At 47.0% G+C, this 24,755-nt stretch overlaps 1 protein-coding gene across 3 annotated transcripts in view; it reads right to left on the bottom strand.

Moving 5' to 3' along the window:
* Window positions 1–24,755, bottom strand: part of FNDC1 (fibronectin type III domain containing 1) — a 74,333-nt gene that overhangs the window by 17,983 nt on the left and 31,595 nt on the right. For all 3 annotated transcript variants that reach the window (XM_053914298.1, XM_024552106.3, XM_053914299.1), the window contains 10 exons: window positions 21,797–22,003; window positions 21,180–21,278; window positions 19,560–19,677; window positions 17,518–17,705; window positions 16,713–16,820; window positions 13,600–13,788; window positions 9,760–12,261; window positions 7,967–8,067; window positions 6,411–6,522; window positions 4,880–5,317 (listed from right to left, as the gene is read on the bottom strand). In XM_053914298.1, the coding sequence (XP_053770273.1) occupies window positions 4,880–5,317; window positions 6,411–6,522; window positions 7,967–8,067; window positions 9,760–12,261; window positions 13,600–13,788; window positions 16,713–16,820; window positions 17,518–17,705; window positions 19,560–19,677; window positions 21,180–21,278; window positions 21,797–22,003 (4,062 nt within the window). The remainder of the gene's footprint in view (window positions 1–4,879; window positions 5,318–6,410; window positions 6,523–7,966; window positions 8,068–9,759; window positions 12,262–13,599; window positions 13,789–16,712; window positions 16,821–17,517; window positions 17,706–19,559; window positions 19,678–21,179; window positions 21,279–21,796; window positions 22,004–24,755) is intronic.

The following is a 24,755-nucleotide window of genomic DNA, read 5'->3' as shown; positions in this document are numbered from 1 at the left end:
TAAGGTTCAGGCATGGACTTCTACCCACTTTGCAGCCAAGGACATCAAGGATTTACAATGTGCCTGGAGTCCCAGCTGGTGAAGGACAGAGCTAAAAATGAACTTGGACTCCAAACCCTCTGGCTCCATAGACTGTATACTTTATCCTTCACAAAACTGCCTCCACTTTTTAAAAGCTAAACTAACCAATGGAATTGCTTGTAAAGCTTAAGGTGCTCCATTAGAGTCATCATTCCACAGCATAATAAAGGGGAAATTGAAGGAGAAAGTGTATAAACCTCCTTCGCTAAAAAATTATAGGCACCAATTTGAATTTTTTATTGTTAGAAAATCATTGATCATTCCCCAGAAATATTCCAGTCGAATCATTCCACTGGCCTGTTTTGAGCCTGGGTTGGATGTCATCACGGATGTAAAGGTGCCAAAACAAACCCCACCAGCGGGGGACATTGGAGACCTCACGCTACCACCCAGCCCTGCTGAGGAACACAGGTCAAAGCCCAAAGCCACAGGGGGCTTGGGAGGTGCCCAGCACCCACGTCACCATCGTGATGGTGACACCGGGCGAGTTCTGAGGGGTCAGTGGATGGCCACAAGAGACATACGGTCAATGATCCACCCTCTGGGGTCACAACGGTCATTTCATGAAAAACTATGAAACATAATTTTTCCTGCGGTCATTCCAATGTCAACATGCCTGGATCCAAGAAGAATCACTGCTGGGCTGGTTCAAATCAGGCGGTTTTCAAGTTCACCGCCCCTAACGTTTGGGGTTATCCTGCCATTGTTTCCTAGAACCCCATTTTCTTTCCTGCGTCAATTTAGCTCTTAAGAGCATAGCCTTGATTTTTTGTCATTATCAGTTCAGATCCATTTCTTTTCACCGTTATTTTTGGCCAGGTCAAAAATGAATAAATTGTACAATTTTTGCATCTCAGAGTGAACAAGAAAGGGGTAAAGTCTGGGTTTCCGTCGTGGATTCCAGGGCCAAGTGCAACGAAGTGCTGAAATACTCCAGGGCAGCAGCAGGTCACAGAAATGACGCCTTTTACCTGCAAATGGGGATCACTTCTGGAGGTGAGTGGCAGTTAAGTCTTCTGGCAAAAGTAAACGTTGTCCTGAGTAATCCAGTGCTCCTTCTTTTTGTACAGACCAAATAAAGTCAGGCATGTTTTTCTAAAACAGCACCAACTGGATTCCAAGTAGACGTTACCTCCAAAATGTAACGAAGTGTCTTTATATTTGTTTTTTTTTTTTAAAAAAGCTGACCATCAGAATTTGCCCCACCTGAGTGCCTTTTAAACCACATGGAACTACATAAAATTGGATGTTTCATAAGTCAACCCCACATTAATGTCAAAAGTTTCCACTTCTTCATATAAAAGTAACTGCCGGCCACCAACCACAGTGGTATGGTTTATTCTCTTAGGTGCAAAATATCCCCCCAAATGTTAGGGCCTTAGGTCCAGAGATATTTTTAAAACTATACGAAATATTCTCAGGGGGTTAGAGAGGAGGTGAGAGACAGCCATCTGAAACCCGAGGGTATTTGCAAAGTATGTGGTTGGTGCGGGCCAGGTGAATTTTTAATTATTCTCTTCGCATTTTCTGTCGTGAGAGCGAGCTGTGGTGGGTGGGGCCATTCCGTAGTGACTGCTGTTTTTCTGACACAGGCCCCGTCATGGCACAAACTGCGAAGATGTTCTGCTGGTGCATCCCATTGCCAAACTCACACGGTCTCATCAGATCCGCAGCAGAAATGGAACCTGAAAGGCAAGGACCACTGGATTTTACCTCCCAGTTAGAAAACTGAGCATGCCTAGAGCTGACAGTATTCTTTAGGTAACCCGAGGATGCAGGATTAGGGGCCGTGAAGCAGAAGGCACTCTCTCTACTGCAAGGACTTCACCATCTAACGGAATGTCAGAGCAAGCAGAAAGGGACGTGTGTGCATGTGTGTGCAGAGAGAGGGAGGAAGAGGAGCAGTGAAGCCAACAATACACTGGAAACAAGCACATAATACGCATCGAGGCCCACAGGAAGGTGCCCGCAGCATGGCGTCCTTAACAAACGCAGAAGTACATAAACACACTTGAATTACTGGAATGACTGAGTAAGTCAGGGTTATTCCTGGAACATGATTTTAAAGCAGCATTTTCCAGGAAAACGGGATCATGCTTTAACCAGGGGAGCCCAGACTGTGAGATCCAAATAGATGATTTTAACACTGGAGGGCTAGAAACAAAATTTTCAGACTTCACCAATGGCATCTAATGACAAATGTCCACTAGATGAGGGTTGGGGGTGGGTGGAAGAGCAGATGTTCAGTCACCGATCACTAACGTTGGTTCTAAATCAGGATTGCTACAACGATAACCATTTCGGGCTGTCAGGCTGCAAAGTGCCACGGCCAGCGTCACTTGGTAAACACTGGCTGTGCACACGTGGACCCCCGACCTGGGGAGTGTGCACTGCGGACTGAGCTATGCTTCGCGCACCAGAAGGGAAGGGGCGTGAGAAAAAAACACAGACTCGCGAGAACAGGGAGAGGCCGGGAGCTGTGGTTTGGGTGGCTCTGAAGACTACAGTTGGGGGAGACCTAGGACTGTCCTTCTGCTGCCATCGGAGCCTCTTCCTGGTGGCCCCTCTCTGTTCTGAGTGTCACTACGGCATTTACAGAACATGTTGGTGTATCAAGGCCACCACAAGGTGTTCAACCAGGAAATGGCAAGGTACTGTATTTTACAGACGATGCACAGGGTTTTCGAGAGTAACTTTGACTCCGATTTTCACATTGCAGTTGACCTTGAACAACACAGGGGTTAGGGGCATCGACCACCCATGCAGCCGAAAATCTGAGTATAACTTGTGACTCCCCAGAACTTAAGTACTAATAGCCTACTGTTGACCAGAAGGCATCTGATAACATAAAAAGTCAATAAACACATACTTTGCATGCTATGTATGTTATATACTGATTCTTATGGTAAAGCAAGCTACAGGAAAGATGTTATTAAGCAAATCATAAGAAAAATACATTTACAATTTGTACTGAAAAAAAGTCTGCATATAAGTGGACCCGTGTGTTCAAACCTGTGTTATTCAAGGGTCAACCTTATTTTTAAAATAATGAATTATATTACATTATAATATTGTTTAAAAGGACACGTTTTTTTCCTTTAAATGTAATTTCTTCCCAGAACTTTGTACTGATGTGGACTTATTCTGGAAATGCTGCCTAGAGGCAAGTTATTATTAACACTTGGATGTTAGGGGAGCAGAAGGTCGGACGTGGGTGAGGAAAAAGCATACACACGGAGGCAGGTTACGGTGGGTCTACAGCCATAGTGCAAGCAAACAAGACAAGAATTAATAATGACGCAAGAATAAGCTCTGTTTCCTTTACTCACGACTGTAAACCTACTTTGCCCACCCTGTATATGTTTCATGATTCGCAGAGAGAAGGAGAAACAAAATGCAAAGAAAAATATTGACTTTCATGCCAAACAAGAGGCCCCAAATACAAAGTAAATGAACATCTATAAAGCCTATATAAAAACAGACAAAAGAAAATGCAAAAAATTAATAAGAGTAATTAAAATGAAGTCCAAAATAGTTGCTCTTCTGTTTACAGCCAATTGTTAAGAAAATAGCTATTCTAATTCTAGTTCAATTTTTAAAATAAACATGTTCATGTATGCAGAACAGGTCAAGGAAAGTACATAATATGTCATACCAGAAATCCAAAGGTGAAATATAATTAGCCTCCACTGGGAGAATTCTTCCCATGCTTCTCTTCTTCAGTACATTTCCTGTTCTCTGGTGTGCATTTTTTAGATGTGTGCAATACTCCTCTTTGGAACTTTCTCGTGCAATGACTGACTTCCAACAGCGTTCCCATCTCGGATGCGGCATTCAAGTTCACATTGATTGGGCTAATGAAGGTCAACGACGCTGGGTAAGGATTCTGGGCATGCGAATGGTCGCTGAAATGAAGGGTCCTCACTCTGCATTAGCCTAAAACACATAAGCCTTACAGCCGACACCGCAATTCACTTCACCCCGAGGGGAAGAAGATGAATTTGCCTCCTCCAAGCCTGAGGCAAAGGCAGGGGACCTCTTCCAAAGCTGCTTGAACAGGGACTCAGCAGCAACGATGGCACCATCCCAGCTCCACCAGGACCAGACCGAAAGTGTCCTAGCTCCACTCTTTAGGGGAAGCAGGCTGTTCTCAGGAGGGGCAGTGGGCAGCCCTGACTGGGTGCCCCAAAGCAGGGAAATGGTGCAGTGCCCACCCCCTATGGAAAGCCCCTGCTGCTGATCCAAAAAATGTTCTGCTGCCAAACGTGCTTTAGAAACACAGCTTTTCGTGGAAATGCACAATAGGACTATTCAACGATCCCAGTGATCCAACAGTAAGAAACCCATTTAACTTTGTTTAAAGCACATAACCAATCACAGAACCGTTTCTATATGTAGTATACATCTCCATCTCTCTCTCTCTCTCTATCTAGTAAGTACTAACCTCCTATACCCAGTGGGACACACTTGGGAAATGCTAGTCCAAACTAATAATGTCCCATGTTTCAGCTAATTTTGTTACTTGGGTTGTGGAAAGGGTTGCCAGATAACACATAGGATGCCCAGAACTTTAAGTAGCAAATGCTTTACCATGTAAGTGTGTCCTGTGCATTATCCCGATCTGCTAAATCTGACAACCCTGGTGTGACACAGTCCTGTCGAACACACCTGCTGGGATTAGAAATGCCCCAGGTTTCCATTCCATCACGCACCCCACTTCCCCCGGCAGCCCTTGGGACCCTCCTCTGACAGGCGGCGCACCCGTCACGTGGGCTGCCATGAAAACGAAGGCCGTTACCTTCTTCAGGGTAGCACGCCGGGACCCCCCTGGAGCCCATTAGCAGGTTGCCACCTTCATCATGCCGCTCCACAGTCCCTGGGGGACAGGTGGGGGCGGGGGTGGTGGGCTTGAGGGTGGTGGTGGTGGTGATGGTGGTGGTGGCGGTCGTCTGCGTAGTGGTTCGGACGGTGGTCGCTGGGCGCAGGGTGGTGGTGGTGGTCCGGCGGGTGGTGGTTCTGGGCCGCGGGGTTGTCGTGGCAGGCCGAGGGACGGTGGTGGGCCTCGTGGTGGTGGGGGGGGCATGAGTGGTGGTTTTGACGACCTCCAAGCCCACCAGGGGCTTCCCTCCGAGACTCAGAATGGGCTTGTCCTGGGCACTGGCTAGGGGTTTGCCATGGCGCCCCTGCCCAAAGAGGGGGAGCCCATCAGGGCTCACCACAGGGGTCCCTCCCAGATCTGAAACAAGACCAAACACAATCAGTGCAGCGAGGGGACAGAATCAGAGGGAGTAACAAGCAAATGGAAAGTGTCTTCTCAAAGCTCATGTGTTCATATCTTTCAATCAGTAAAAAGGCAAGGAAATAATTAAAAGGATATCAGCTGAGGTAGAGATATCTGCTGTTAACACAGAAATTTTTAGACTTACTATTTTGCCCATTACTCTGTGCTCTCTTATATAAATTAATGAATATGTCATCCACATGCCCCATAATTCTTTCCTCTTTCTCATTCCTACATCTAAGGAGGAAAAGTGTTACTTTGGACCAGGGGTGGCAAAAGTTTTCTGTAAAAAGCCAGAGACTAAACATTTTTAATTTTGATGGGCCAGAGAGTGTCTGCTCTCATTACTCGCTCTGCCATTGTAGGGCAAGGAGCCACGAACACAAACGGGTATTTCTATATTCAAACAAATCTTTGTGCATGAACACTGAAATGTGGATTTCATATAATTTTCACATGTTACAAACACAGTGGTCCCTCGGTATTCATTGTTACCTTACTCCAGAACTCATGACCAGTGCTGGAAATGACGGGTACTGAGCAAGCCATGAGTGATGAATCATTTTCTCTTGGGGTGACTCACGCAAGTACCAAGCAAGCGCCGAGTGCTGATACATCTTTTTTCCTTGTCAAAATGCTGTAAGTACGGGGTTTGACAAGTTCTGCAGACGATGAATACCGAGGTATGACTGTATTATTATTCTTTGATTTTTTTTTTTTTTTTTGGCAATCGTTTAAAAGTGAAAAAAAGTCTTCTGAGCTCACAGGCCGTAGAAAACAGGCAGCAGGCAGGGTTCGGCCTGTGGGTCATAGTTTGATGGCCCCTGCACTAGGCTGCCCACTCCCAGAACAAAGTTGAATGCCACCTTTTCTAAGAGGGCAGGTTCTGTTGGAAGAGTTAAGTGACGTCTATATCAGGGAAAAAGCACATGGCCAAAAGTAACCAGTCCAAGGGAACCCATTCAAAGTCAGGGAGAGGAGGAAGAGAAGCTGATATTCTACAGCTAAGCCAGGACACTTCTGTTCCTTCGAAACCATTCTCACTTACCCACAATGGTCCGGCCATCTCCTCCTAGTTTAACCCGAAGAGGATTGCCATGTGAGTCTTGGAGGTACCTTCCTTCTGCATTCAACACTAACCCACGAGCAAGGTCCACGACCTAAATCCACGACATAGATTAAAGACTATATCGGACATTGCAAAACGTTCGCATTAATCCCAGTGCATGAATACATGCATGAAACTTCCACAGAAGGGACCCTAAAGTGAGTGGAAAATATTACTTTTGTTGGCATCCTTCATAAAGTTTAAAAAGAATACAGTGCACAGCAGTTGTAGTCCATATTAGTTTCTTACCCACATGAGACGTAAATTGTTTGAAGTTTCTCAAATATACAAAAGATGTGCAAAATACTTTGCCATTTAGTACATTGTGCGTAATGCTGGAAAGTAGGAAGCAACCTAAGTGTCCCTTGATGGAGGACAGAGATTAAAAACATTTGGCACATCCACGCAGTGGAATACTATGCAGCCCATGAAAAGGATTTAGAAATTCTACATATATTTGGCATATACAGATGTGAACTCGGATCAAAGGGCTGATCATTTTTCAAAAATAAAAATATATTCTTTTTTTGTCTCTAAGCTTAAAACTGCAAAGAAAAGAATCTAGAAAGATACATCCCAGATTGTTAACAGTGATTATCTTTGAAAAGTGGTCTGGAATGCTTTTTGTCTTTTTTCATGTATTTCTGAATTGTCTTAATCTCTTGCGATGAACATGTATTGCTAGTGTATCAAAAGCATGTCCTTTAAGAAATGGTGAGATGTATTTTTGGATAACCTGTGACTAAACATTTCATGAAATCCTTCAATATGTTTTCTGAAACCTGATTGGGACAGATGGGAAGTATTGACTGGGAATCAATTCTACCATGAATAATTTTTTGATTCTTTGAAAAAATACTTTTACCCTCAACCCACCCAAAATCCCTAACCATTTATCTTAAATCCAGGAAGCTGGTCATTTAGCTTAAATGTACTTACAGTACTAATACTCATTTTTTATTTTGGGCAAACAACAATCATTGGAAGATTCAAAAGGCAATCTGACAAAAATTGCCTACTTGATCCAGGGTTTTCTTGTTTGTTCATTTATTTTTGCCCTGCTTCCTTTTACACCGGGCTTGAGACAATTTACAGAAAATTTGGGTACCAGTTAATTAAACAATAAACAAGAAGTAAACTGGAACAACAGAAGTTCATTTGCAAGGCCACGCATCAAGTTTCAGGCCACAGCTGTGGTTAGGCCACACCTTTGTCTGAGCTCTCTAACCGGGCGAGGCAAAGGAGAAACAACGCCCGTGCCTTATCAGCTATGAGAAGAAAAACTAGCTACCTAGGAGAATCAGAGATTTTTCTGATCACTGGAAGAAATGTATATGGTATAGCATATTGAACAGATGAGTGGTTAAAACTAGAGAAAAGGGGAAAAAATGACCATTATTGTTACACAACGCCCACCATTTTCCTCCCACCATTTTCCTCCCAACCGCACGAGAGCTACTGAGAACTACCGAGATGCGTAAAGAAGTTCACCCTACCCACTTTGTTCCTTGAGGGCCATTGATAACTCTCTGTCCACTCGGTTTCCCATTGTTATCAGGCAGCACTTGCCCTTCTGCAGTCGGCCTGCCGTTATAGCCTGCACAGTGCAAAGAGAGAGAGAACCCGGTCAATCCAACATTCCTGGGGAGTTGGCTTCGCACCGATCTACAAGTAGTAACACCTCATTTCAAACAGAAACAATGAACAGAATTTTACAGCAGTAGCTCATCTATATGAGATAATGATACTGCGACTTCTATGTGGCAAATATGAATGTCAGTCAAGAGTAGTCACAGTTTTCTGGCCGTAGTGGAGGAGTGGGAGTGTTCCGCATGAGTGAATTATCCAGATGAAGAGGAAAGGCCTTGGTAGCTGTAGCTTTATTTTAACCAGTTGCAAGGTGGGGGCTGGGGGCTGGAAGGATGGAGAAACCTGTCTCCACAGTGTTCTAGCTGCTGTTGTGGTCTGCTCCGCAGATTCACTAAACGTGACAACCATTTCTTGCAGACTCAGGTCCCCATCCTCAACCGCCAAGTACAAATGCACCGCGCTGACTCAGAGCTTGCTGAGCCCTGCGGCCCTGCTTGGGAAGTATCCACTCAGAGAGGAAGTATGAGGTCCAGTTGGCGGCCCTTTCCGTTGCTTATTCCTTCCTCTTGTCCTTCCTCTCCTGCAATTTCTCAGCGGCAGTCCGTGGGAGGCTCTGCTGGGAGGAGTCTGTGGTCCAGCCCCTCCGTGGGATAAAGAGCTTGGGCTTTGTGACAATGATTTGCAGGGCAGAGACTTATTTCTCTTGCTCAAGTAGTTAAAGAAAATTAAACATTTACTGGGTGCTATGTACAAGGGCATGTGAGTTTTACATTTATTGTTAGGGCCTTAGGCTTGCTTAAAATAGTCTATTTTAATGGAAAACTGACCTCCAGTGTGAGGCCTGTGTTCTGCGTCTTTACAGTGGACTAAACTAACAATACACCGTACAGATTAACAAATACTAATACGTTCGCTCAGAAATGTTCTATTAAGCCCTGATTCTCTGCAAGGAGAGTACAAGGAATGCAGACTTAGGAGAAAGACCTTGGGTCCTACCCTGAGGTCCCTGTGAACCCCAGGTCACAGCTCAGAGCTACCTACTTCCTTCTGTCCTTCTGACCTGTCTGTGACAGCTCTGTGTGACTCTCACCTGTCACATGCATTTTCTACAGGTGTTAAACAACATACACAGGGTGCAGCGTCTCAGCCGTGCGCCACCGAGACAGCGGAGTGTGCTCTGTGCGACGGTCAGTGCAGAGTTCTGTGTGCCGAGTCAGCGAGAACGTGGTCCAAGTACACAGGAAGTAGCCAATTTCCTACTGCAATTCCTGAAACGTACCTGTCACAGGAACACCTGAAAATGACCCAAATACTGGAACCTGAGTTTGGCATGGTGGCTGTGACCCATTTTCACAGGTGAAGAGCATATGCCAAGGAATGTGAAGGGCTCTGTGGGATAGTGGGGTGACCCGGGCTGTGGAACTCAGTTTCAGTATCGAGGTTATGGCTCAGCCACTTCCTAGCTGTCCCACCTGGGGCAAGCCCGCTCAGAGCCCACAGCCCCAGCTTCCTAGTCGGAAAACCGGGAGACACCCTGCAAACCCTACCAGATAGCTATGAGGATGCAATCACATCCCACCTGCAAAGACGCTAATGCCCTCCCTGGGTGTAGCAGAGGCTTGATAAAATAGAGGCTTCTCAGGAATTTCTGTGACCACTGCTGAAAACAGTAAGGAAAATGTGAGGAAAAACCAAGTACCTTGTCTGAAAGTGGGCCTCCCGGGCTGGCGTGAGAAGGGGTTCCGGAACCTCGAGTTCATCATGCGCTGGCGCAGGGACAGCATGGGGGTGGTGGAGGTGTAGGCCGGAGGGGCGCGGGTGGTGTAACGCGGCCGAGCAGGGGTGCCCGCGGGGGCTTTGGGGGTGCCGGAGCTGTGAGCGGGGAGTCTGGGTGGGAGGTGCGAGGCTTTCGGGGAGCTGCCTGGAGCAGAGGGGCGCTGCACCGGGGTGGGGCTCTCATCCTGGGGGGAGCTCCCTCTGGGGGGCACAGGCGCAAGGGCAGACTCTGTCTCAGCGCTGTCCCCATTCGCGTATTTGCTGTCCCCAGCGGCCGAGGAGGAGGGCCACTTTGAGACAGAGGGAAACAGCGGGTCCTCATCCTTTCTTCCTTTGAAAAACCCCACGTCCTCCTCCTCCTCCTCCTCCTCGGCTGAGACAGACTGCGGAGATTTAGCGGTCAGGGGCTCCTTCTTGGATGGTGTGCCCTGGGCCACCCTGTCCTTCTTGCCCACCGCCTGGGGCCCTGCCCGGCCAGGGACCCGGGTGCGGGCGTGGGCGTAGGGCCTTCCAAGCCTCAGGAAGGAGCCTGGGGGTCTGCGGAAGTGGCCGTCGCTCGCACTTCCTACAGGAGCCTCCACCTGGCGGTGCTTGGGAATGGCCGGGGTGACGTCCTTGGCCCCGGCCGAATGGGCGGGCGCCCGTACACCTGGGGTCTCTACTTCTGTGCTGTCCTCATGGTTGCCACCGTATCTGCTCTCGGAATCCTCGTTCTGATTTTGGGGGGCCACGGGCGGCACCCCTCGGGAGCTCGTCCGAAGGGATGACTGACTGCTTCTAGAAGGGTAAGTGTAAGGGTCTGAGGAGGTGCTTTCCTGCGATGCAGGGTGGGGACGCCCAGCCTGGGGGAACGTGTGCTTCCTTTTGGGCGCACTAGACCCCGTGTGATGCTGTGACTGCGCCGGGGGCAGCCGAGCGGGGGACGGCTGTGTTTCGGGAGAATCCTTCTCCTCACCCGAATCTGTGCTCTGTTGCACATCCTGTGCCTTAGAAGCCTGAGATTTGTCCCAGTTCCCAGCGGATTTGGGGTTCTCTGCCAGGGCTTCCTTCCGCTGAAGGCTCATCCCTCTCTGGGGGCCTCTACTTAGGTGGTCCCTGCCCTGGGAGGTAGGCTGCTTGGAGGAAGAAGGCATGTTGTCATTCATCGTCGTGGCTGGAAGTGGCTTTTCCTTTTCTGCTTTGTTCTCTTCATCATGGATACCTGAGCCATGCCTAAGGTTGGAAGTGGGGTGAGAATTCCCCCTCACGTGAACTTGGGGGGATACAGTGGATGACGGGGAGCTGGAGGGCTGAGGTCGGGGTCCTCGGCCATAGCCAAACCTGTTTGGGTATCTACCGTGGATGGCAAAGGGCTTGTTTCTGTGCACACTGAAATGACCAGAGACAGGGGCACCTGCAGGCAGCCGGGCCCGAAGTGTCTGGGTGGTGACCTCAGCCTGCCTCCCCTCTTCTTCTGCATCATTGTCACCACCGCCATCAGAGGCATCCACTCTCTCAGGAACCTGTGTCCTTGAGCCGAGGCGTGAAGAGACCAAGGAAGACTTGGTAGGGCGTGATGGCGCATCGGCCTTCACGGGTGGGGCATTGTGTTTGTCCTTCCAGTGTGTGTTGGTGGGCAGTAGCCGAGACGATCCCCCAAGGGGTGGAGAAAGTCTCGAGGGGGACGCTGAAGCCCTTGAATTTTCCTCCCCAACCTCAGAATGGGGGGCTCTCCGCGCTGGCAAGGCTGGCCTGGCACCATGGTGCACTGGGCCTCTGTCTCGCAGGGTGCTGGAGGCCACCTGGCGTCCGGGCCACAGGGCTGGCCGAGAGGGGGCCGCACTCTTGGGCTGCAGATGCCCGGAGGAGGCATCTTTGAAGTGGGGGGAGCCTGTGGCTGGCTCTTCCTCCTCTTCATCCAGGGAGTCATTGTCTGCAGAGCCGGAAGGCCGGTTGGCAGGGTGGTGAGGGCTGCCCTCGGTGGATGTGTGGGCGACAGAAGAGGCCCCCAAATGAGGGTGGGAGGGCAGTGAGGAGCCAGGCTTATCCACACCTTCCTTTCGGGACAGCACCGGTATCCGGACTCTCCCTGGAGTCCTTCCAGAAGCAAGGGCCGGGTGGACAGACCGGCTTGGTGGCCTCTGCTGCCTTATCTGGTCCCGGGTCTCCGAGGGCAACGATGGCAGATCCCCTGGGGCATCCAGCTCCTCCTCCTCCATGAGTTCTGTCGACTGAGGTTTCCTGGGCACCCCACCGTTGGCCAATATCTTGTTCTTCAAGTCGGGAATAGGGTTCTTGACATTTCTCCCTTGGGGAGAAGCCGGCAAATGGGTGTGTTTAGAGGAAGCTGGGGCTTTGGGAGAAAAGGAGGAAGGCTTGGGGTTTTCAGATTTCCACTTATCCTCGGCGTCTGTTTTCTGCTGAACTTCAGACTCGCTGGTCCTGGCTGGAAGAGATGTTAAAGAATTTGCCATCAGAGAAGAAGTTCAAAAGCTATGCAGCAGAAAGTGAGTATTAAAGATGGCGGGGGAGGTACTTAAAATTGGTCGTTCTAACTGACATCTCCTCATTCTGTAGAACACTGGACACATTTTCTCAATTATAGCAATCTCTTTTAAAGTTTTCTTTTGCTTTAATAGATATTCTAGAAAATATGTGTGAACTGAATTTCTATAAATTGAATGAGGTTATGTCACAGCTTATTTTTGGAAGGAATTCTCTAATGAATACTTTGAAGTAATCTGTTGATTTTGCAAAAGCAAGATCTGACATAGGATTGTTTTTTATAAAACTAACTTTCAGTAAGTTACAGATGTGTTCTAGCCGTTCTTGACAATGTAGGCTAAGCAATCATATAAAATGTTGAATGATCTCTACTCCTAACAATGAGGGGATGTGTTGTGTGTGACTGGCAAGTGACTTGGGTGGGCAACAAGCCTGTCATTTTTGAAGTGTTACGAGAAGTTCCCTAGTCCCCCTAACATGTCCTTACTTGCTTTCTCCTTCTCCACCAAAATCTCCTTAATAATGGATACATTTGTAATTCCAAAATAGGTCCGAAAGTACAAAGACTCTTGAGATAGGCAAAACAGTCAGTGCCTGCTACAGTCCCCCCTTTCTTGAGGAGAGGGGCACTGAGAGGAGGCCCATTTATGTAGCAAAGGGGAACCCGGAGGGAGCAAACTTCATCTATCTCAGTTTCCTCCAGGACAGGGCTGTATGATGTGGGGCTACATAGGGGGTCCTGGTGATATGATGCGGGAGAGTGCTGCCTGTATCTGGTGGGAATGTGGGGACGCAGGGAGGGAATCTCTCCATTTTGGGGTTTCGTTAACTTGCTTGGTTCTGATACTGACCAGATGAATTCGGTACCTGAAGTGCTTCTGAGGAAAGCTGCACTCCAAGCACAATGGAATGCAAACTAAACATTTCGCATGTGATTTAGAAACTGAATAGAGCTAATAACTAGAAATGTCACATGGCACTTGTAAAAATGTCCTCTCCCTATCACCATAAACCCCAAACTACAGTGTCTGTCATATTTTTATAATAATGCAATAATCATTAATGTTATTAGCCATCAATAACATTTTAGTCTTTGGTGAGACTACTTTCTAAAGAGACTATAAAAATATTTTAGAAATCACTGTACCAACTTAGCCCAAAAAATCACCAATGGAGCCGTTCTAAGCCCAGGAACCATGGTTCATGGTCACACACTGCAATTAGCAAAAAGACAGGGAAGGAAGACACACACACATACACACACACACACAACGCTTACTTGTTGGCATAGCGACAATGAAGGCTTTGGAGTGAGGCCCCATTCCTCTCCTGTTTGCCGCCCGGATTTTGAAAAGATAGCGTTCCCCAGGCTGCAGACCATCCACTAGGGCAGAAGTAGTCTCTCCAGGATAGGTGAGGGACTTTGCTCCAAACGGTTTGAGAGCCGGGGCGTATGAAAGAATGTATTCTGAAATGATTTGGCAGACGGTTGGAGGAGGAAACAAAAGAGTCCTGTGTCCAGCAGACAGACTGTGTGAGCAGGATGGACGGGAGCGTGCGTTACCAGGCTCCACACTCTGGCAATGCACGCCAAGGCAGCGGCCGGGGCGTACAGACACGGGAGCAGGTGGACTCACATGCACTTGGGCTATGAGACAGGGCCACCTAATTAATCAGCTAGCAATTGTCCGTTCTCAGCAAACAGAACATTTGGGGCCCTGGCTCGGCAGCTCAGCTGGTTAGGGTATTGTCCCGATACACCAGGGTTGCGGGTTCAGTCCCCAGTCAGGGCACATACAAGAATCAACTGCTGAATGCATAAATGGGTAGAGAAACAAACAGATGTTTCTCTCTCTCTCCAATCAATAAATACAATTTTAAAAAGATATTTAACATATGGAACCTGAGAGGACAGTCTTCATGCAGTTTACCAAAGATATTTATACTGTGTTTGGGTTTTTTTCTTCACTGTAATTATATTGATAGTATTATTATTTTTTTATTATTGTTCAAGTAGAGTTGTCCCCACTTTCCCCCCATCACACCCCCTCACCCCCATCCCTGACTCCCACCCTCGTACCTACGCTCTTTGGCTTTGGCCATGTGTCCTTTATACATGTTCCTTGACTTGACCCTTCCCCTATTTCCCCCCATTATCCCTCTCCCCTCTCCCTTCTGGTCACTCTGAGATTGTTCTTTATTTCCATGTCTCTGGTTCTATTTTGCTTGCTTGTTTGTTTTGTTGATTAGGTTCCACTTATAGGTGAGATCATATGGTATTTGTCTTTCACCACCTGGCTTATTTCACTTAGCATAATGCTCTCCAGATCCATCCATGCTGTCGCGAAGGGTAGGAGCTCCTTCTTTCTTTCTTTCTGCTGCATAGTATTCCATTGTGTAAATGTACCATAGCTTTTTTATCCACTCACTTACTGATGGGCACTTAGGTTGCTTCTAGCACTTGGCTATTGTAAATTGTGCTGCTATGAATATTGGGGTGCATGGGTTCTTTTGAATTGATGTTTCAGGATTCTCGGGGTATGATCCCAGCAGTGGAATTGCTGGGTCAAAAGGCAGTTCCATTTTTAGTTTTCTGAGGAAATTCCATACTGTTTTCCACAGTGGCTGCACCAGTCTGCATTCTCACCAACAGTGTAATAGGGTTCCCTTTTCTCCACAACCTCACCAGCACTTGTTTGTTGATTTGGTTACGATGGCCATTCTGACCGGTATGAAGTGGTATCTCACTGTGCTTTTAATTTGCAGCTATTATTACTTCTGGTAGTATTGAACTGACTACCAGGGAGAGTCAATTACCTCTCTTCTTTCACCAAAGAGAGGTAAATGCAAATTAAGAAGGAAAGAAAATAAGTAATGGGGTAATAATGTCACTAAAGGAGCAATGATTCATTTTTTATAACTAAAAAGAGTAGTTGGCCAAAAACTGTCTTTATTCATTTTTTAGAAGCCTTTGAAGCACCACAATACTTAATTCAGAAGGAGCCAATGTTCAGCTTTTTATAAAAAGAGTTCTTAAAAGGGGCCAACTAGATATTTCTTTTCTTCATTTGTTTCTAATTTATTCCACTGGGGTAAAAATGAGCAAGAATAGCACAATATATTCTTCTTAAAACACTGGGAAGTGAGAAAGCATTAAGTTTAGAAAAGTCTGTCTCGTGCCTACCTTCCTTCTACTGTTCCTTACAGGTCAATAAAGATAACTCGGAGTTGTATACGAAAGACAACACTCATTTTTGTTTTTAATTAATTCTCAAAGGAGATCAGTGATAATTTTCTGGATTTAAGCTTATATAAACTTTTCATGGTTTTTGGACACTAAATTTCATAATTTCTTTTGTTAAAAGATTTTATTTATTTATTTTTAGAGAAAAGGATGGAGAAAGAGAGGGAGAGAAACAGCAATGTGTGGTTGCCTCTCACACGCCCCCCCCACTGGGGACCTGGCCTACAACCCAGGCATGTGCCCTGACGGGGAATTGATTCAGCGACTCTTTATTTAGTTCACAGGCCGGTGCTCAATCCACTGAGCCACACCAGCCAGGGCAGAGTGTCATAGTTTCTGAAGACAAAAGTTGTCTTCCAAAATTCTGTAACAGTAAAAAGTACCCTTAGGGTCCATTTGTACAAACTGATGTTTAAAAAAAAAAACAAAAACCGTACGCCCCTTTAAAGTATCTCCAACAGACTTGTGAAAGGCTCTTCAGTGTCTTTACATTAAAAATAAGAGTTGTGCTTTTATTTAGTATTCTCAACAGACTTTTTAAAATTTAACTATTTGGAACTACTTTTTTCTATTTTTAAATCTACAGTATTATTATTTTAAGGTCATATTTTCCTCAACTCCCCAAAAGTAATTAAAAAGGCTAACATATAGGAAAAAAATCTATTTTCCACTTGATTATCTTACTTGAGTTTTCAAACCCATTAAAAATGTTTTTGGTCCCATTCAAGACACTTATGTTCCCTTGGGGTACCACTCACTGCTATGCGCTATGACGTTACCGGCACAATGAAAAGACGCACACCGTGAGAAACAAGGTATGATTTGTACAGGTGAAGGTTAGGGTGTTGCACCCATACAATTAAAAATGAACAACACCCCTCCTGATGGCAGCACCCAAATCCTTGCGTATGTACGGAAGGTGATGGCATCTTCGTGTCTACCTGGATGTTACAATGAAAAAACCAACCCCGCACGACATAGCCTTGTCTGCTGGGTTAGCGCCTCACAGCCGTATGTCGCTTCCCTATTTCCTGTGCTGTCACCAGACCTGTGGTCAGAGCCTGTGCTTATCAGAGTCAAGACACACGGGCCTATCTGGGGGTTTCAGTCCCACATGCACCTCATACTTTAAGTACCGAGGTTCTTACCTTTCACTTTGCCCTCAGTCTCAGGCAGTGCGTCCCAAGCTACAGTGACAGCTGTGGTTTTGCCATTGACTGGCTGGACGTTCAAGTTCTCAGGAGCTGTAGTAGGAGCTACAAAAGGAAGGTCAAGGGTCCAAGCTTTAAAAACGCCCTTGGGCACACTCTAAAAGTAGATGATGACAGTCTTTATGTGCAGCTTTGTGGAAGGGTTTCTGGGTTAACTTTTATTGTCACGAGGGGAAATTCTACATTTTGCTCTTATGTAACATGATTTCTATCAGTTCCACAACTCACAGAGTGAGCTTGGACATATCCCGAGAAATGCTTTGAGAAATCAGGATTTCTCTCGTGGCTGAATATTGAAATAGACAAGATTAAAATCCAGGCTTTTTAAAATAAAGACATGGTTCAAAAGAAAACAACTTTAACATTGGACACAGAGCAGAATTCTCCCCGAGAATCAAATACAACCTCAGCCTAAGGACAGAAGTCTCCCCGCCACTCCAGAGCTGTGGCTGCCCCGTTCACACACATGGTGATAATTCCTGGGTGCTCTACTCTGGGATTTAGTGTGCTGCATGTGTCAGAATAACAGCTAACGAAAAGGGCCATTAGTGGCCCTTCCACATGGGTGGAAGGAAGTAGTTCCTACTTCTTGTGTTCCTACATAGACACACAACCAAGACTTAGTGTTAATGTTACTTTAAAAAAGCCTCTACTGGCCTTTATCACAACTTTTCTTAAACTTTTCATCTCATTTGAGGGGTGTTCCCAAACTGACAATCCAAGGGCCGCTTGCAGTACAGACCGGATTCCGGAGTTCTTTGGAAGACAGAGGTACTCCACTTGCCGTCTCTTTCACCCTGGGAAATACGGACTGCGAATTCGTACATGGTGTCTGGAATCAGGTTCTCGACCAGCACGCGCCTGTTGGACGCCTGCTTATAATCCCACCGTGCCAGTTCCCCCTTCTCTCGGTAGCGTACAGTGTACTGTCTGTAAGGGAACACAAAATGACAAGGCACCCAGGTGCCAGTTTGCTGTAGCTGAACACCGACGTTCTTCCTTCCCCAGAAGTGATGCCTGTGGGAGGTAAACTGGGGAACCAGAGAGGAGAAAAACCTACGCTTTTGGCTGTGTTATTGGCACAAAGAATCTACTTAAGTTACAGGCAAAGGTGTCAGAAGCAGGCCAGGAAAGACGACTTTCCAAGACTGAGAAGTCTGACCGCTCCAAAGCTGAAGCAGGGATTCAGCAGGGGCTCGAGGGGGGCTGGCTTTGATGAGGCAGGAGCCTTTCCAGGGGCGTGTGTGCGTGTGCGTGTGCGTGTTTGTGCATGTGCGGGGGGTGGGGGTAGAAAGGGCCGTGTTAAGGGTCAGAACTGGCCCAAGGTACCTTGGCTTTCCTGAGAAGAAAGACAAAACTACTCATTCGATGCCAGGTCAGGCATGTTTCCTAGAGGCTCAAGGGGAAGGCAGCATGGGGTTTTGAGTAGACTTATCACCATGAGAAGGAGCAAAAATGCATAACTAACGGCAGGACAGGGGAGCTGATCCAAAGAACCTGAGTGTGAGATGATCAAGGGGAAAGCACTGTGAGACTGAACATGGCGGTCTCCCACAGTCCCAGACAGAAGACACCCTCGGCACCCTGAGCTGTGCAGATGGCACCTACTGGGTTCCTTTTCCAAGTAATTGCCTTCGTGGACACTTTGCAGTAGAGAGCGTTCGATGCATTAAAAGTGTGCTGTGCGTGATGACATTTACTCAGTCAGGATAAGGCCTCAGTGGCAGACACGGCACACAATTAACTGCAGGCGTTCTGGGAAAACTCGAGCCTGCTTTTGTTTGCATCGAGCTGCTGGAAATCAGAGTCCACGGGAAACCAGGAACACTCACGAGGTGGTGTCTGGGGAGGGAATCACCATGAACCTCCCGAGGCCTTTCAAATGAAGCAGATGTCTTTTTGTACTAGCAGACAATGACAGAAATTGTATCTAAATCAAATAACAGTATACATATTATAGGTATATATAATAGATATTTCTCAGCACTATAGTTCATTCATTTTTTAAAGTACATTCACTTTCTCTGGTTGCAGATAGTTTCAAAAATTAAGACGTAATGACTAGGCCACCAAATCTGTGGCCGTCTCCTGGCTATATAAACTAATAAATCACTTATCACAAAATGTTGACTCTTTTAATCTACCAGTCTAAATGATGTTCACCAGTGGCCTTTTTAACACAAAAATTATTTTAACTTCGAGACTGGTTTTTGTTCTCTTGCTATTGCAAACCAGCATAAAAACCAGACTAGCACAAGGTCATGGCCTAAGAAAAAGTGTGATTTGTTTGTTCTGCACAAAGAGCTACACAGCAAGCAGCCCGGTGCCTGAGGAGCGTCTGCAGGGGGCCTGCTGCGTGCCAGGCATCAGACGAAGGCCACCACTCCGCACGAGGACCTTCCTACTGCCAGCTTCGTGGCCAACACGAGGCAGGATAAGACACCTCCTCAGGCCCGTATCCTCTGCATGCACATAGACCATTAGCGAGGCCAAGCGAATGCAAAGGGGGCGAAGAAAGAAGTGGGATCGAGGACATGAGAGAAGACCAAGCAGGTGAGATGTGAGGTCCTGCTGTGGCATCACACGTGAGGCCCTGGGAACGTCTGGTCTGTGTGACCGCACTCGGGAGTGGCTAGGTTGCTGCTGATAGTCTGTCGCTCAGCTACCAAAGAGACCAGCGTTCACACAGTCAGAAAACATAGTCATTCCAATAAATACAGGTCTCCTCGGGGCCAGAAAAACCACACCTCTCATTCGTAAAAGGCAAAGAGGTAAGAAAAGTACCTTGATGCGACAGCTTTCTTCTGTTTTTCCACCATAGGGTCCACCCAGGCCACCAGCACAGACTGGGATGACATGACCCGCACACTGATGTCCTCCGGGACGTCCAGTTCATCCTCCTCTGAAACGACAAGGGGGCGTGTGGAGAGGCTGTCCCAAATGACAGGCTCCACCCTAAATGCTCGGCCTCCACAGGTTATTAGTCACCCTGGACAACTTTTAAACCGTTTATGCTTAACGTCGATGAAATGAAATAAAAGGAAAGTTAAGCCATTGTTTGATTGGTCCATAGAAAAACCCAAGTCTCCACTTGCACCCTTACTAAGCACAGTCTAAGAAACAGGCCGTGCTCAGGAAAAGCTGCCCGACCTGATCGACAGAAAGCACAGTCCGAAAGGGAGGCTTTGCCTTGGTCAGAGCTGCTCTGAGTCTCTCAGTGTCTTCTCGATATTCGCTGTAAGTTTCTGGGGAATAACAATTTTTTTGTGGGAAGCAAAACTTCGGGGGAAGAGAAGCCTAAGCCAGCACGTCCTTGGTGATCATGACGTGAAATGAAAATGCAAACAACAGCACGAGTCACAGCGGGCCCAATGTCCTCACGCTTGAGAGCAGAGCATCCAAGACAAAGCAACAGTCATCTTCTGTACAGAAGGGGATTCAGTTTGCCAGTTTCCAGTGGAGTACATCACACACACAAAGCTTGCAGTTTTTGTTATCTCGAACATCAACTCATAAGATGTCTTCAATTTCACTTTTGAGTCTCTTGGGCTTTTTTGTCTGTTTGCTGTTTTCTTTTCAACTTTCAGGGACTGTTTGCGGCTTTAACTACAAGCAGGGAAAGGTGGAAACACTTAGCCTGTTAGAAAAGTGACATAGGAGCTTCTTCTAGAGCAGCAATTAATGACTAATAAAAATGAAACATCATGTGTGCAGGCCTCCTGTTAAACACTGTAAAAATTATAATCACAAATATATAATTATAGTATGTTATATAGTACTATAATATATTATGCAATATAAAATTATAATTGACAAATAAATTATAAGTTCATGAAAATAATTATGCTATAGGTTGCCTCTTCAAGGCGCATGATCCAGAAAAGGTTTATGTAATTTGTTAATAAATGAGTACTTTAACAAGTATCTGTGAGTGGATGTGGGAAAAAGTGTCCCTTAGCACACACATGACCAAGTGACCAGGCTGTCAGCAAGCTGATCACTCTTCTCTGGGCCATTTTACTCAGTTTCAGCTGAAGTAAAGTTTGACTGCAGTCTCGCAGGCCACCCTGTCCACACTCTGCTCCGTCTGTCATGGGCGGAAGTTTCCGCGTGGGTCACACTGTGCGCGTAAATGGGATCGATGTTTGGCTGCTCTTACCATGGCACATCTATGGCATCGTGAGGATACTCAAAACATACAGAGACCTATGTTTCATCACAAGCATACTTGAGCCTCGGAGTACAAAAGAAACACGCGTGTATCCAGAGGGTGGCCAAGTCCACCCTACTCTTTCCTTTTCGCTGGGGAAAACCCACGGACTTTGTCACCCTGCCAGCGTCCTTTGGAAAGAACTCTGAAGTCACACTGGACCGTGGTTGCCCGATGCGCCCGCAGGCACTTACCTGAAATCTTGCGCTTGGTGAGCGCCGCCCTGTAGACCGGCTGGCTCCGCCCCCGAGAGTTCAAGGACTGCAGCGAGACCACGTACACCGACTCTGAGGCTGTGGAGCAAGGGGCAGGCAGTGAGGTTCTGCGGTGGGTTCGCAGAGAGCATGTCCCTCTGCCCCTGGTCCCCTCCCCGACCCTCCTTTCCAGCGCATCTTTCTGGGGTGTTCCCCCTTCTTCTGGACAGCAGGCCTGATCTGCACAGGCTTCCTCAACCAGGACCCACGGTCGGGGGTCCTAGGATCCCAGACAAAGCTTAGAGAACAAAATGGGGACAGCAGAGCCACAATGCAAAACAAATTAGCTCCTGTCCTGTCCAGATGCACAGCCCAACTCGAGGGACCCCTGCTGTCAGGCCAGGGAACGGCTGACCTGGGCTGGGGGGCGGCCTTGTCCTGCTGCTAAGGGAAGGTCAAAGGACGGAGGCAGAGAGGGAGGGCAGAACAGAGAACGTCATTCCGAATCATTACAATACCTGCAAAATCAACATGGCAACCAAACACGAAGGAGCCTCCACATACCGAAATGATGAGGAAGGTCAGCAGATCCTGAACAGCAGTTAACACGGACTCACCCAGCTTTTTAATTTCGTGCGTGCGCTCGTCTTGTGTCAGTGGGACATAATTCATCTTCCGGCCACTTTCCCCGTAGCCCAGAAGGAAACCCCGTGATCTGCGTGGACTCTTGGCTCCAGACAGGCGTGGCGCCTTCCAGGCCACAGACAGCCGGTCATCTGAGGGTCGGACTCGGACACGCAAGGGCTTGTTGGGCACTTCCTTTTCTTAAAGAGGACATGACACAGAAACTATTAAACAGTATATCTTTGGAGCTCACCAGCGAGTATGGGAAGTCTGTCCAAAGACTGAGCCACAGCTGGGCTCAAAACACCCATTTTGGTAACAATCCTAGTGAGAACATTCTCCCCAAGCGCATCACCCCGTGTGCCCATGTCCCTCCCGTGTTTCAGACCAAGACGTCGCAAGACTTAAAATGAACACATACCATGAGTGAGATGGCCAGCCAGGAATCTTGAGTGTTTCACAAATGTTCTCTGTCATCTACTTCCTTTTGTCCCCTTAAGTCCAAAACTATATATTCTCTGGTGGGAGCTAAAGGTCAGCGTAAAAATACAGCAGACACACATTACATGCTACTATTTGTAACTGCTCTCCGGGACGCTTTTTCACCGCAGAGCTGAGAAGACAGGCTTTCCTGGCCTTTGTGGGGAATGACTAGGGCTAAGCAGTCACTGACTTCTGGTTTTGATCTTAATTTTTCTGACATGTTTAAGTCTGCCCCTCCAGACAAATGCTGGTCCTACCCCGCCATTGCTGCTATCCTGTCTCTTGTTTCCTTCTGGCTAAATCAGTCAATTTCGAGAAACCTTCTTGCTAAAAAGGTCAATCTCAAGAAAGGCTCTCGTGGTTGGCTTTCTCAAAGCAAGGCCTTCTGGCAGCCAGTACTCAGTGTTTCGAGTTTTGCTTTTACCTCAGTGAAGAGCCAGTGATAAGTTGGGGAACAAGGGCTATAGACCATGTGACGACTACATTGTCCTTTTCTGATAGGGGACCATATCTTTGCTGTTATTTGGGGGCCCCATTGGCTAGTGAGCGTCTCTCTAGTTCCCTAATCCAGTTACTTCCCCGGTGTCCTTCCTCCACTCCACACATTAACCCCATGGCCCACGCTGACCCATTTCATTAGACCGGAAAATTCCCAGCTAGGCTAAGGCATAGAAACACAATCTAATGTCATGAGTCCGTATGAACGTCAATGGTGCAGTAAATAAATAAATACCCATGGGAGATGGTTATTCTGAAAGCCAGATACCTGGTGTGAGTGCTGAATCTACCAAAAGGAATGTCCATTTTTTCATTTACTGGAGTTACTAACATGTTATTGGGCTCCCCTTTCCTAAAGGCTACCAGAGACTACTGTGCAGTGGTCCAGCAAATATTTCCCCCATGCAAGGTAGTACGTAGTAAGGCTTTTTGTCTGGACTTCAATAGAGTAGCCAATGGACTAACTACACACAACTTCTCCTCGCACCTGGGGCCGTGAGTGTAACTACTTCCGTTGGGGTTATCCTGAACCGATCTCTGTTTTGCTAGGTTACCAGGTGAGCTCTCAAGGTCTGGCCTCTATAAAAATCGAGGACCACCCTGTGGTTCTGGTGATGACAGATGTGCTAAGTCACATAGTGCAAGAGCAAACAATTGTCCCAAAGTGTTCAGTGCTAATAGTCCAACTCACTGATGGCACGGCATTGATTCAACGTAGGGTTCCCATGTAGATCCTATGACTTGTTACGTCCTGTGGGTTCCAGTATTAATCCTGTAAGTTGATTGTTTTATGAGGTTCTGTGGGGGGTCACTTTCTTCATACGCATAACAATGCAATGTCCAAGGAGCCACATCTTAAGTGTTTCAGTCACTCGTGGGTGACTGTGTCACAGCGTGTGCCACTGCTAAACATACCTTGCATGACACTAGGGTAAGAATAGTTTTCTTAAAAAATCCTGACCGGTGTGGCTCAGTGGGTTGGGCATCATCCCGCAAACCAAAAGGTCACTGGTTTGATTCCCAGTCAGGGCACATGCCTGGGTTGTGGGTTCAGTTCCCAGCTGGGGATGTGCGAGAGGCAACCAACTGATGTTTCTCTCTCACATCGATGTTTCTCTCCCTTTCTTTCTCCCTCCCCTCCCCTCTCTCTAAATAATAAATAAAATCTGTTTTTAAAAAATTCCTGGGGAAAATATATAAACTACTTATGAAAAGCAAAATCTAGACAAAGAGCAACAGTCTTATTTATCCACCACGAAGCTCTGGTTTGTTTTTTAAAGTTAGCAGATTCTTGTTCATGGACACAAAATACATGAACCAGTTTAATTTATCAGGAATACTGCTCACGTCATTTTAGATTTATGCAACATCATGAAATCGGCTTCATGTGAGCCATGAGCATGGGAATAACAGTTGAGAGAAAAAATGTTAAAGGAAGCAAAAGATTATGCTTCATTCTCTTTGCATCTCCTAAGCCATTTTTCCCTCCATGTACCTCCAATACTAACTCTCACCACATTAAAAAAACAACAACTCAGTTTTAACAGAAGGCCTTCTCATGAGTGATGTCACATGCTATCCGTGGCTCCGAGGGCGAACCCGAGGTTGAGGTCTGATTTCACGGGCTGCGCATTTTGGGGCAAGGGTCGGGGCTATGTTTTTAAGTATTCTATAATGTGAAAATTATCTCTGAGAATAACATGTGATGTTTATTTTATTGTTATGGAAAGCCCAGACTGCCAGAGGATCTCCGGGACGTGGGGTTGAGAAATGACTTCTGCACAAGCTGCCACAGGCCCGTGCACGGCTTGCTTTCCCCGGTAGGACTGGCAGAGTCGCCAGCCAAGCAACACGGCTGCTGAGATCTCTTCCCTGAGGGGCAGCGGTAAGTGGGACAGATGTCCATGGTGCTGCCATCATCTTGGCTGGTCTCGGTGCCACCCTCCACACCGCTCGGTCTAAAGCCCTCTG

Source organism: Desmodus rotundus, chromosome 11 (assembly GCF_022682495.2).
Source record: "Desmodus rotundus isolate HL8 chromosome 11, HLdesRot8A.1, whole genome shotgun sequence".
Classification (NCBI taxonomy): domain Eukaryota; kingdom Metazoa; phylum Chordata; class Mammalia; order Chiroptera; family Phyllostomidae; genus Desmodus; species Desmodus rotundus.
The sequence above is the reverse complement of the archived record's forward strand: the minus strand, read 5'-3'. Positions and strand labels throughout refer to the sequence as shown.